The 13,763-nt window shown below is 35.7% G+C and overlaps 1 protein-coding gene across 1 annotated transcript in view; it reads right to left on the bottom strand.

The window, feature by feature from the left end:
- Positions 1 to 1,911: 1,911 nt before the first annotated feature.
- The window catches only part of LOC105500031 (hydroxysteroid 17-beta dehydrogenase 4), an 88,956-nt gene continuing 77,104 nt past the window's right edge, over positions 1,912 to 13,763 (bottom strand). Inside the window, exons 22-24 of the mRNA XM_011772932.2 lie at positions 12,782 to 12,920; positions 7,688 to 7,815; positions 1,912 to 2,341 (exon numbers count right to left, since the gene is read on the bottom strand). Of these exons, the coding sequence (XP_011771234.2) occupies positions 2,252 to 2,341; positions 7,688 to 7,815; positions 12,782 to 12,920 (357 nt within the window). The 3' untranslated portion in view covers positions 1,912 to 2,251. The remainder of the gene's footprint in view (positions 2,342 to 7,687; positions 7,816 to 12,781; positions 12,921 to 13,763) is intronic.

Here is a 13,763-nt window from a genome sequence, read left to right on the forward strand (position 1 = left end):
AAACCCGAAACTATAAACCCTAGAAGAAAATCTAGGCAATACCATTCAGGGCATAGGCATGGGCAAAGATTTCTTGACAAAAACGCCAAAAGCAATTGCAACAAAAGCAAAAATTGGCAAATGGGATCTAATTAAACTAAAGAGCATCTGCACAGCAAAAGAATCATCAGAGTGAACAGACAACCTACAGAATGGGAGAAAATTTTTGCAATCTATCCATCTGACAAAGGTCTAACATCCAGAGTCTACAAGGAACCTAAACAAATGTACAGGAAAAAAACAATGCATTAAAAAGTGGGCAAAGGGCATGAACAGACACTTCTCAAAAGAAGACATACATGTGGCCAAGAAACATGAAAAAAAGTTCATCACTGATCATTAGAGAAATGCAAATCAAAACCACAATGAGATACCATCTCATGCCAGTCAGAATAGCAATTACTAAAAAGTCAAGAAACAATAGATGCTGGCAAGGCTGTGAATAAATAAGAACACTTTTACACCGTTGGGGGGACTGTAAATTAATTCAACCATAGTGGAAGACAGTGTGCCAATTCCTTAAAGACTTAGAGGCAGAAATACCATTTGACTCAGCAATCCCATTACTGGGTATTTACCCAAAGGAACATAAATCATTCTATTATGAAGGTCCATGCACACAAATGTTCACTGCAGCACTATTCACAATAACAAAGACATGGAATCAACCCAAATGCCCGTCAATGATAGACTGGATAAAGAAAACGTGGTAGCTATATACAATGGAATACTTTGCAGCCTTAAAAAAGAATGAGATCATATCCTTTGCAGGGACATGGATGGAGCTGGAGGTCATCATCCTTAGCAAACTAATGCAGGAACAGAAAACCAAACACTGCATGTTTTCACTTATAAGAGGGAGCTGAATGATGAGAACACATGGACACATGGCGGGGAACAACTCACACTGGGGCCTGTTGTGGGGGTGAAGGTGGAAGGAGGGAGCACATCAGGAAGAACAGCTAATGGATGCTGGGCTTAATATGTAGGTGATGGTATGAGCTGTGCAGCAAACCACCATGTCACATGTTTACCTGTGTAACAAACCAGCACATCCTGCACATGTACCCCTGAACTTAAAAGTTTTAAGGAAAAAAAAAACAAAAAAAAGACATATTCCCCCAACTGCTGGGCAAGCCAACTCCAGGAGTTGCTCTGCCACTTTGATCAAGGTCATGGCCCCACTGCAGGGCAGGTCATAAGCAATGACTAGCTGCCTCAGGACAATTCTGAACGGCCATCCCAGCTTCAGAGCTACCCAAAAGATCAGCCCAGGCCTTATGGTAACTGTAACCACAGCCTAATGTCTCCGTCCGCCCAGCTCTGCTTCCTTTGCTTCTCCTGGCAGGTACGGCTCCTAAAAGCATCTCCCAAATCAACTTCCTGCACATGAATCTCCATCTCAAAGTCGGCTTCCTGGGAAACTCAGCCCGTACTAGCCACCCACACATATTCTCCTCAGCTGTGTTACATGATTGAAATTTATTCCATCCCTGACCTTAGCATCCCACTTGCTGCTGGTCACCTCTGCAGCCAACTTATCCAAAGAGCATCTCCCAGCACACTTCATCAGAGCTAAATGCTGAGGAAAACAGTGACGTGGCAGTACTTGCTAGTGACCATCTTTTTGATTTGAGACTGCTGATTATTCAAGAAAGCTGTACTTCGTAGATTTATAAACATTATATGTAGTAAAGAATTTCCAGCAAAGGGGAGGGGAGAAGAAAGAAAACTATTTGGGAGCACAAAGACTTTTCTCTTGCTTTAAAACAGAATACTATCAGAACAAAGTATGAAAAATGAGTGCATATATGGAAATTCACATAAAAACTGGGGTATCAATAAATAAAAAAATAGAAAATCACAAAAAAACAAAGGTATCAAAGGCTTTTATTGATTTAATTTTCCTTTCAACTTATCAATGCTATCGCAAATTCTAAGGAAATTGGACTTAGGTGAAATTTTTTTATTGTGAAGATACAGATCTAAGAACAGGAGGATAATTATGTGCTAGCTTATATATAGTTCCTTGTAAAAATAATGATACATGAAAAATTAGTAGAAAATGAAAATCTGCAGTTATCTGATATCTGAAAATGTTAAGCAATTTCCCCTGCATCTTAGCTCTAATCACTTTTGCAGAACAATCAAGCATATTTGCGTGAAGAGAGTATTTAATTATCCCATTTTTATTAATAGTGTAGTGTGCCCTTCAGAGCTTGGCATAGTCTTTAAGAATCATCTGAAGTTTCTGGCTCAGCATGATGTTCCCTCTGGCCTTCAGTCTGCCACTAAAGAATGCCTGCAAGGAGAGGAGGGAAAAAGAGTGCCAACTGTTACCATGTTATAGTTTATTTCTTTTTTTTTTTAAGATCATTATTCAGGCCAAATACAATTGAGTTAATAATTCTGGACAACAAAGGCAACTTTTATTTAGCAATGACAATTTAATAACTATAGATAGCACATACTCTTTAGATATCTAAAAAAGAAAAAATGACTCCTGTGTATTTTAGAAAACTATACAATAATTTATGTGAACTCACGGATCTGGGAGTTCTGTTTCAACCTACGTTTCTGGCTTTACTTTAGGTTCTTACATGTGAATTTGAGACCATATTAATAAAAGGCTACACTGTATTTCTAATAAAAATATTCAATTCAGAACTTTTAAAAGGAGATTTAAAATATTTACTACAGTTTCATGAACTAGAAAGCCACGAAATGACAAATTAGAGAATATAACACAATGGTAACAGATCACGGCTGTAGCATCAGAATGCCTGAGTTAAATTCCAGGCTCTGCCCCTTAATAGCAAGGTGAACTTGAGAAAATGCTTAGATATGTGGCCTCTCTGAGCATCAATCTCCTCATCCATAAAACGCATAACAACAGTACGTAAATAACACAACTCTATTGTGTGCGTTAAATAAAATAATGTGTACAGTGCGTAGTTTAGTTTGACGTAATAAGAGAGTATTAATTCATGATTATTACCAAGCAAAAGCTTGTGTGTTAAAAAACGAAGGGTTCCTGTAGCAGTTCTGTATCTAAACTGATAGAGAAACTGGTGCAAGTTCCTTAAGTTCTCCTTCAGTGCAAATTCCCTATCAGTAAAATAAAAATAATCAATCATAGTTTTTATAGCTTACATAAAATATGAAGTGAAAAAGCCTCTAGATTTCCAGCTAAATGGAAAAAATAGAGTGATACCTATACACACTTAGCATTACAAAGCAACTCCACAAATATAATCTCACTTAGGAATCACAGCTGTCAACTTGAAGTGGGCACATCAGCAGTTCTTACCCCGGTTGACAGATGAGAAACTGAATTTCAGAGAGCTTATTAAATAACCTGCTCAAGTCTACAGAGCCAGCAAGAAGTAGAGCCAGGGCTTAAACTCAGGTGTTCTTTGCTCAGCAATGCTTGTTAACAACACTTGTTAACTAGCACCACTCAGTCTCAGAGGCAAACCCTCGTGAACTGGAGAAAAGGCAACAACTTTTTATTCCAGAAATAGTGAGAGAGAGCTCATTCAGTCAAAATGAAATGCATTCAAACAGGAGACCAGAATTTCAAAACTACGATTTCTTTCACTATGCAGTTACAAAAAACAAACAAACAAAACCATGGTCTGCAACTCGTGCAGGGAAGGAGTCAGTACTTAGGCCTGCCTGCTACGTACTAAACTCTGAAAGAGATTTACAAACCTAAAACAAGAATACCTAATTACTTGAAGTAAAAATATCAATTTTGAACATTTTTGAGCAGAAGAATTTTGTACATAAATCTTTCCTCCTATCTATTTTCTTATTTCTTAAAGCTCTTAATGATACGTCCATATTGCCAGTTTCCAAACTCTGCACTGCCATGCACCGGACATCACAGCAAACTCTCTCAGGGGCACTTTGGAATACTGTTAATTTGGAAGGAAAATACAGTCATACTGGTTGAACACAAAAAACTAATTGTTTTGAACTACTTCATAAATGAAACTGTCAGGTATATGGTTTGGCCTAGGAGTGCAATGCAAAAAGTAGTAGACTATAAACTGCCATCAAGGAAGAAGGTCTGGAAGCACTGTGCTTTCCAGAAAGGCTATACCAACTATTGATTAATTGATTTAGACAGGGTCTTGCTCTGTCACCCAGGCTACAGCTGAATGATCATGCTCACTGCAGCCTAAACCTCCTGGGCTCAAGTGATCCTTCCACCTCAGACTCTCAAGTAGCTGGGACCACAGGTGTGTGCCACCACACCAGGCTAATTTTTTTTTTTTTTTTTTTTGTAGAGACAAGATCTCACTGTGTTGCCCAGGTTCAAACTCCTGGACTCAAGCAATCCTCCTGCCTTGGCCTCCCAAAGTGCTGGAACTACAGACACCAGACATTGTGCCTGGACTATACCAATTTTATATTCCTTCCAGCTGCATGTAAATTATCTTATCCTAACCTTAAAAATACTATTTTCTTACACTTTGAAAACATGAGGCAAAAATAACATGCTTTAATTTGTATTTTTGGATACTGGCAAAAATTTTTTTTCTTTTGTAAATCATTTCTATTTATTTCATTAATTACTGTTCCATACCTTTTGTCCACTTTTTCTTTTTATTATTATTATACTTTAAGTTCTATGGTATGTGTGCACAATATGCAGGTTTGTTACATATGTATACATGTGCCATGTTGGTGTGCTGCACCCATTAACTCGTCATTTACATTAGGTATATCTCCTAATGCTGTCCCTCCCCCCTCCCTATACCCCAAGACAGGCCCTGGTGTGTGATGTTCCCTTTCCTGTGTCCAAGTGTTCTCATTGTTCAATTCCCACCTATGAATGAGAACATGCAGTGTTTGGTTTTCTGTCCTTGAATAGTTTGCTCAGAATGATGGTTTCTAGCTGCATCCATGTCCCTACAAAGGACATAAACTCATCCTTTTTATGGCTGCATAGTATTCCGTGGTGTATATGTGCCACATTTTCTTAATCCAGTCTATCATTGAGGGACTTTTGTCCACTTTTTCTATTGAGATTGTAGTGCTTTCCAGAATTTTTGGAATTATACTATGTATCATCATTTTATTTTTTTCCCTCGATTTATGGAAATATACTATAGAGTTTGACATGCAGAAGTTTCTAATTTCTATATAGCCTAAACTACTGATATTGAGCTTTCATTCCTTACTTCTATATTTTCTTTAATCTACCTGAGTATTAACTGAATGTCTACAGTATACTAGGCAATATTTTAGGCTAGGCTGAATATCTGTCCCTGTTCTCACAGAGCTAACATTAAACTAGGGGAGTCAAAAAGTAAAATGTAAACAAATAATTAAAGCCTATTATAAATGCAGTAAAGGAGAAAACAGGTTGTTACCAGAATGTAACAGGAAGAAACTACTTTGGATGAAATGAAGCCAGCCATGCAAACAGCTAGGGGGAGAAATTTCAGAAAGGGAAATGCATAGACATTGAAGGAGTAAAAGCTGATGGGAAGGAAATGAGGAAGGACAAAGTAACAACAAAATAACTAGAATTAGCATTATAGGTGATGAGGCAAGTGGCAAGGGATGAAGCCGGAAAAAGGAGCAAGGGAAAGAAACATCATATATGACACGGTAACAGCTAGTTTGGATTTTATACACATGCAAAAGGGAATCTTGGAGATTTTTATCAAGTGGGATGATAAATATGAACCAGTAATTAATGAAAGTAGTAGAAATGACTAACATAAATAATCTAATCTGATTTACATTTTTAAAGGATTACTCTGGCTCCTGGGTGGAGAACAACAAACTGAATGAGAGAGACAAGACTGGAGGAAGTAAGACAGGTGAGAGATGACAGAGGCTGGTATCACGGTGATATCTCTAGAGAGGAAAAGATGAATTCAAGATACATTTTCGAGAAAGATCAGACAGAACTAAGGATGAAAAGGATACAGAAGGGCAGAAGGAATCTAAGATAATTTTTACATTTCTGGCTTATTAATTTGGGTAAATAGATGATGGTGCCACTGATGAAGAAGGAAGAGACTGGGGGAGAAAAATAAATCACAAGTTCTATTTTGGTCACGGAAAGTTTGACATGCCAGTAAGTTTCCCATCTGAGTGGTCAAGTAGAGGGGTGGTTCTATCACTATGGAGCTCAGAGAAGACCAAGTGGAGCCAAGTTCCTCGCCTGCAGGCCTTTGTACTAGTTGTTTCCTTAGCCTGATGACTCATTCTGATACTCTGTTCAAGTCTCTATCAGGCATTTCAGGTACCTTAGAAAACTCCCAGAAGGTATTTTAAACAATCCAATTTAAAATAGTTCCCCTGTCCTGTCACAGTCCAACTCAAGGGTTGGCAAACAACAGCTGGAGAACCAGATCTAGTCGGCTGTGTGTTTCTGTAAAGTTTTATTGTAACACAGTCACACTCCATTGTTTACATATTCTGCATGGCTACTTGAAGGCTACAATGGCAAAGCTGAAGAGCTGCAACAGAGACCATCTTGCCCACAAAGCCTGAAATATTTACTACGTAACCCTTTATAGAAAAAGTTTGCCAGTCATTGCTTTAACACTGTACTCAGCCTTATTTTTCCCTAACTTGAAATTTTATTTCTTTTGCATTAGTACACTAAAAGGAAGCTCCATACAGTAGGGTTTTGTCTTAATTCAGCCGATACCTAGAACCTGAATCAGAGTAGGTACTAAATAAATTCCTGGAAAGAAATTAACAGAGGGTTCACTGCATTGCAAAGCACTATACTAAGCTCTTCATACATATTATTGGGTTTAGTTCTTATAACAAGCCTTTGTAAACATTGTAATTATTAAACTCATTTTACAAATAAGAAAATTAAGGCTCTGGATGTCAGAACCAAGATTCAAATTTAGATTTTATCTGATGCCAAAGACTACTTTTTACCTACTATACTACTTTATAATTCCTTTTAGTCTTTCTATACAGGAAAGTCGTATTTTTCCTCATTTATTCCAATTACTCCTATGTGAAAGCTATTCTTAAATAACTGCACTCAGCCATTTGTTTGAACTGCTTCATTCTAATAATCAATAAGTTAGTTCCCTTGGGATTTCTAGCTACATAATCACAAATGAAAAATAACAAATTTTTCTCCTCCATTCTAATTGCCACATCAATTACTTTAATTTTGTATATTTGTGGATTGGCCAAAAGTTTCAGAATAATATTAACTAAATAATGGTCACAGAAGGCACTCTTGATTTAATTATGATTTTCCACTGAAATGCCTGTAAGATTAACCCTAAGTAAGACATTGGCTATTATGTTAAAATACCATTCTAGTTCCAATATTCAATGATTTCTTAATCTTATATATTGGGAATGTATAATTTTATGTAATATCTACTAATATATGGTTTTTCACCTTTGAACACATAACAGAACATATTAAAAAATATAGATGTGGATTCAGTCTTAAAAAGTGTCAGCTGAAACTCCATTAAAAAAGAAATATATGACCTGTCAACCAGAATATCAGTAGCAACTATGTCATCTTCAGAGTTGTAAGAAACCTGGCTTATTAATCAGAATTTGGGAGTCAGCTTAAAAACTGCAATTGTCAAAGAGGAAACAATAAAACAATGAATAATTGAACATTTGAGAACATTACCTTCTGAGGGTCAAGCTTGCCTAGGACCACCTCCATGAAATCTTCATCTGAAAGTATGATTGTTGTATCAGCAGCACCTTTTGCAGGGCCTTGGTACACTTTTCCAGAACCACTCTTCAGGTCAATAGCTGGGGAAAATAGGAAGAAACCAATGTGTATCTTTTTCTCTCCACAAAATGAGGGTAAAATAAACCAAGTAAAATGCAGACATTTCTGTAGTTTCCACATTAATGTGGCACTTATTCTACACTTATTCTCTTGATTATACATTATCTGTCATTTAGAAAAAAGCAAAATATAGAAATACAAGAATACAGAAATTCGAGGTAAAGAAGTGGAACTTCCAGTTCTGTAGTGGCTCAAGTCATGGTCTGCAACCACCACTATCACCTTGGGTTTATAGACACTTATAAGATCACAGCTAAACTTATTGCAGAAGTGAAGAAATAGACTGTATTCATTTTCTCTTAGTGGCAGAATTCATTATAGGCAACTTATTGTTGATTTTTTAGCTCTGTATTTATGTAATAACTAAGCTTCTGAAAGCGTCCATAACAATTTCAGTCACACTTTACAGCATTCAGGGAGGGAGGGGTGAGGTAACAGATGAGAATATGGCATCTGAAAACTCGGAGACCCCTGAGGATCCTGTTAGGATGTATACTTTACAAATCACAAAGGGCTACTACAAGAGAAAGAAGGAAGTGTTTTTGTTTATGCCACCTTCCCTTAATATTAGAAGGTCTTTGCTGGCATAAACATTGTTTTGTCTTTGTATCCCCTATACTTCCTTGAAGAGAAAATACTTAGGAGTTATTTGTTAAATGGAAAAGCACATGAAAGAAGGATGTGTAACCCCCCGCAAAAATATATATATAATATATATTAATAGTAACAAACACAAAGAAAAAAAACTCAGGTTAAAAATTAAGATTTTTTAAAAATCACACCAAGAGCATACTAGTTTTGTGTTATTTCTGCCAAAAGTTCATAAACTAAAACTAATCATGAAAAAAGCATCAACTAAAAACAAACCAAGAAGCATGCTATAAAGTAATTGGTCTCCAGTCTTCAAATATCTCAAAATCAGGAAAAGCAAAGACTGAGGAACTCATCCAGATTAAAGCAGGCTAGAGACCTAAGAACCAAATGTAATGTATAATCTCAGATTGGACCCTGATCAATTCTTTTTCTTTCTTCATTTTAATAATGAATAATAATTATTATTGTTTTGCAATAAAGGACATTATTGGGACAACCGTTGAAATATTAACCAGATCTGTAGATTAGCTAATATACTGCATCAATGTTAATCTCCTGATATTGATCTTTGTTGTGTGAATAGATGAGAGAATGTCTTTGTTCTTAAAAAATGCCAGTAGAATAGTCTCTTAGGCATAAAAGCACATCATGTCTGCAAGTTACTCTTAAATGCTTCAGAAGAAAAAAACACATATGACAGAATAAAATAGTAAAGAAGATGGGATACAAATTTTAACAATTTGAGGAAACTGGATGAAAGACAAAAGTTCTCTACTATTTTTGCAACTTTTCTATAATTCTGAAATTGTTTCAAACAAAAAAATTACAAAATGATGTTATTAAGAAGAATAACACATAGAAGATGGAAAGTCAAAATTGTTTTAAATGATTTTTTGCATTTGTGTGTACTTTTGAAGATAAATGTACATGAGCATGCAGTCAGGAGCTGCTGTTGGTAAGAGAAGCAGCAGCCACTGTTGCTTTGGGAATAGTGACCCCTGAGGCAGATATGCCTCCAACAGGCCCCCATTCCTAACTGGAAAGCATATTTCTTTTCAATGAAAATCTTTCAAGACTTTTCTATAAATGCATGAGACATTCATTTCAATCCAAATCCAATGTTTGGAACCAACACCCTTGAGATTTATTTCATATCCAAGTTGAGAATCCTAAGCGGCAATCTGGTTTGACTGCTAGAAGATGAGCACCAACCCAGGAGCTCAGAGGTTTTCATGATCACATGATATCCTCAAGAATTAATTATTCTGGTATCGAAAGAATGCCCATTCCCAAACCTCTGTAAATTCTTACATATCGTGGCAAATGTCTAAGATTCAAAATAGATAACCTCTAAGAGTCAAAGAACATCCTCATCCAGTCACATCGTCATACAGTACACATACAGTACATAATGGAGGCTTGGATTTTGTCTAGATATGCAGACTTTACACAATTAATTATAGTACATATCTTTTAAAACTCGGCTCATTTTATTATTTAACAAATAATATTCAAACAAAAATCCATAGTATTTGTACCATCTTGCTATCTAAATGTACATTCCTCTTATGTTCCTATAATGGAAATGATTACAAACATGTGAAAGGAAACCAAATTTAAATTCAGGAGGAAAACCACCAAACTGCTCAAAGCCAACCAGCTTAAATGTATCATCCTAAAGAAAACAAAACAGATTTTGCTCAGCAACATTGTATTCAGCACATGGAAATAAATCTTTGTAAAAAGTTTCAGTAATATTATTTTACAGGTATTGGATACATTCAAACAATAGATTTCTACTTGAAAGTATAGGATTGTCTGTGCCTAGAATACCAATAAATTGCATATTTAAAACCTGTGGGCCAAATTCTAGGACATTCATTTTGTTTACAGACAAATGGAGATTTTAGAACCATTATTCCATAAAATGAACAGGAACAGCAGGACCAACAAACATTTTCCTTCCATTTTCTTCCCACGTCATGAAGCAAGGTGGTGCATGAAGTTAACGTTCTTCGTTCCAACTACTAATTCCTCAAATATGCTTTCCAACTCTCTGCCTCCAGCTATGAAGTTACTCCTAAATTCCAGACCCACAGTCTGTACAATCTAGTCCAGGTACAGTGTGGGTACCACAATTTATCTTCTTCTCTCCCAAACCTTCCTCCTCTACCTGTTTCATACTTCTAGTAATGCAGCCAATATCCTCAAGCACACAGGCTCAAAACCACAGCATTAGTTTTGACTCTTTCTCATTTCTCTTGTTTTTTAGACATAATCAGTAGCTAAGTTAGCCAATTCAATCTTAGCAATAGTTCTATATAGGCCCTCTCCTCTTCATTATTACCATTTCCTTAATTGAGGTCTTCCTTCCTTTCACTCTGCAGTGCAACAACCTTTGTTTCCTCAACTCCAGTATTTCAGCTTTCCTGACACACTGCCTCTAAATAATTATTCCTATGGATTTAAAAAAAACAAAAGGCATCCTGTCTATTCATATTTGTGGTCTCCACCTAGCAGAGAACTTGGCATATAAATACTCAAATGTTCGTTGAATGAACCAATCCTCCCATTCTCTGAAAGCAGAGACCACCCTTTTCCATGTCTCTCAACACTTGTGTTCTACAAGAATTATTTATACACATGTACAGGTCCACAATTCCTTATCTGAATGAACTGCTTCAGGCTGATGTGTTTTGGAATTTGGAATCAGATTTTAGGAAGGAAATATAATAGCTAAAACATGTATTCCATATTACAAATGGCCCCCAACAGTGCAACAATCTATAAACAAGTATATTACTTCTATACTTGTCTAACTCACACTAGGTGAGTTAAAGACAATCAATAGCATCATGTAAGTTCAAGTCAGGCTTCACCACCAGTGAATCATGAGAAAAAAATTGTTCATTTTTAGAGCTTTCTGGTTTCTGGAGTTTCAGATAAGAGTACCTATGTTTTAATTTTCAGGAGCAGACTATTCTGTAGGCCACATAAATCCTCTGATTCTTTATCTTCCTTATGCCTTTATGTCATCTTTCATTTTCTCTGAATTTTTACTCTTGCTTAGAACAATAAAATAGGATTCAAAGGGTTTACTACAACAACTCCTGGCTGGGTTTAGAAATTAATAGCAATAAATACTATAAAATACGTTAGTTACTTATGAAATATCTCACTGGAATCATATTATACTTACATATTTCACTCATACTATATAAAAAATAAACATCACTATCCATACAATAAATGCATTATTTTAATAAAAGGTAAAGCATCAGTTTCAGAACCTTTTTTTAAAAGGCAGCCATACTATTTTCTAAAACTATGCTTTCTACATGGCTTTTAACACTCATTCAACAAATACAGAGTCAGGCTAGTTATTATGTGTTATTGACCATACTAGAAGCTAGACATAAACAAACTGCAGCCATTTCTCAGGGTTAAGTCCAAAGTCAAATGAGAGAAAACATACAATTATAAATGACCATAATACAGTAAGATAACTGTGACAAGCAACAGACTCTGTTGAAAGGGAATTTAGGAACTTAGTCTTCTACCTCCTATCCTTTTTCATCTTTTCAACCTAATTGAAGAATCTCTAGAAAAATAAAGGTGAGGTCAGAATATTCTATAAATAAAAGTTTGTGCCATGATTAAGGATGTGAGTTACATGGCAGATGCAAAAGATCTGATAGAATATTTTTTCTTTATTCTTTTTATCCTCTAATTTCTCTTTCTTCACAAAATGGTACCAGGGTCCCCTTGGACCTCCACAACAGTGAAAAGAAATATGATTGCTTTCTCTCTGCAGCAAGATGTTTTATATTGGGTGCATGGCACTCTAATAGATAATTTCCCTAGACTAGATAAACAAACACCTTTGACTACAATCTGTATATATCTAGAAAATAGCGATTTTATATTGATAATTAAGATAATCCAAATTATTGTTTTGGTATGAAGAAAATAACTTTATAACTGTCAAACATCATGACTTAAAAATACTTCATTTTGACCTGATGAATTTGATAAAGATGCATATAGCCAAGATGACTGTTTAAACTACTTTCAAGGGTTATAATGAAATCTTAAAACAGATATTTTCATTTCAATTGATTCTCTACATCTCTCACACACACACACACACACACACACACACACACACACACACACCCCTTTGGACATTCCCAAACCTATTCATTCCCACGGGAAAAGAAAAAAAACTTACCTAAAAAGGTAAGATTTACCTACCTTCAAAGGTCTTTGTTAAAAAGATACTTTTTATTTACTAAGAATTAAGAATATTATAAAATCAGGGCTATAACTTACTCCACTTAGCCCCAATATTTCCGCCTTTGGTTATATGCCACTCAAATACAGCATTTACTTTCTTCACCACCTCAGGCCCAACATCCTTTAGGCGGCGTCCTATTTCCTCAAATACGAGCGTACTCTGAAGCTTCCCACCCTAACAACAACAACAAAAAAATTAACTTTAAAAGTTCTGTAAAAATAACTCAAGGAGAAAAGTGATTATAAAATATATGTGCAAAAAAAATGACTTTTTAAAACTCTGTACACAAGTCAGTTTTCTTCATACAATGTCTTTCATACTTTATATTGGATTTTACTTTCATTAGAATTCAGAAATAATATTTTAAAAGAAAAATAGGAACTGGACAACCTATGTTTAGCTAACTTCAGAAAGATCCTGATCAAATTAATCAACTTCTGTGGTCTCATTTTTTTATTTATAAAATGGGACTAAATTACATGAAGTCTGAATTTCTTTACGGCTCTAAACTTCTTAGGTTTTGGGGGGTTTTTTAGTTTGTTTTCTTTTTTTTTTTTTTTTTGGGGACAGACTCATTGCCCAGGCTAGAGTGCAGTAGCGTAATCTCAGCTCACTGCAACCTCTACCTCCAAAGTTCAAGTGATTCTCCTGCCTTAGCTTCTTGAGTAACTGGAATTACAGGAGCCAGCCACCAAGCCTGGCTAATTTTTGTATTTTCAGTAGAGACAGAGTTTCACCATGTTGGCCAGGCTGGTCTTTAACTCCTGACCGCAGGTGATCTAACCACTTCAGCCTCCCAAAGGGCTGGGATTACAGACATGAGGCACTGAGCCCAGTCTAAATTTTTTTTGTTTTTCTTAGCCTATTCTTAAGGAATTTTAATTTTCAGTCAGTTATGTGGTTTATAACAGACAATTAAAGATCATGGGGATCAAAACCTCAACATTACGAAGCTAATATTTCAGAAATAAGCATTTTTATCAAAAGTCTCAGCATGCTAATAAAGAATACAATGTT

This window comes from Macaca nemestrina, chromosome 6 (genome assembly GCF_043159975.1).
Source record: "Macaca nemestrina isolate mMacNem1 chromosome 6, mMacNem.hap1, whole genome shotgun sequence".
NCBI classification, from domain to species: domain Eukaryota; kingdom Metazoa; phylum Chordata; class Mammalia; order Primates; family Cercopithecidae; genus Macaca; species Macaca nemestrina.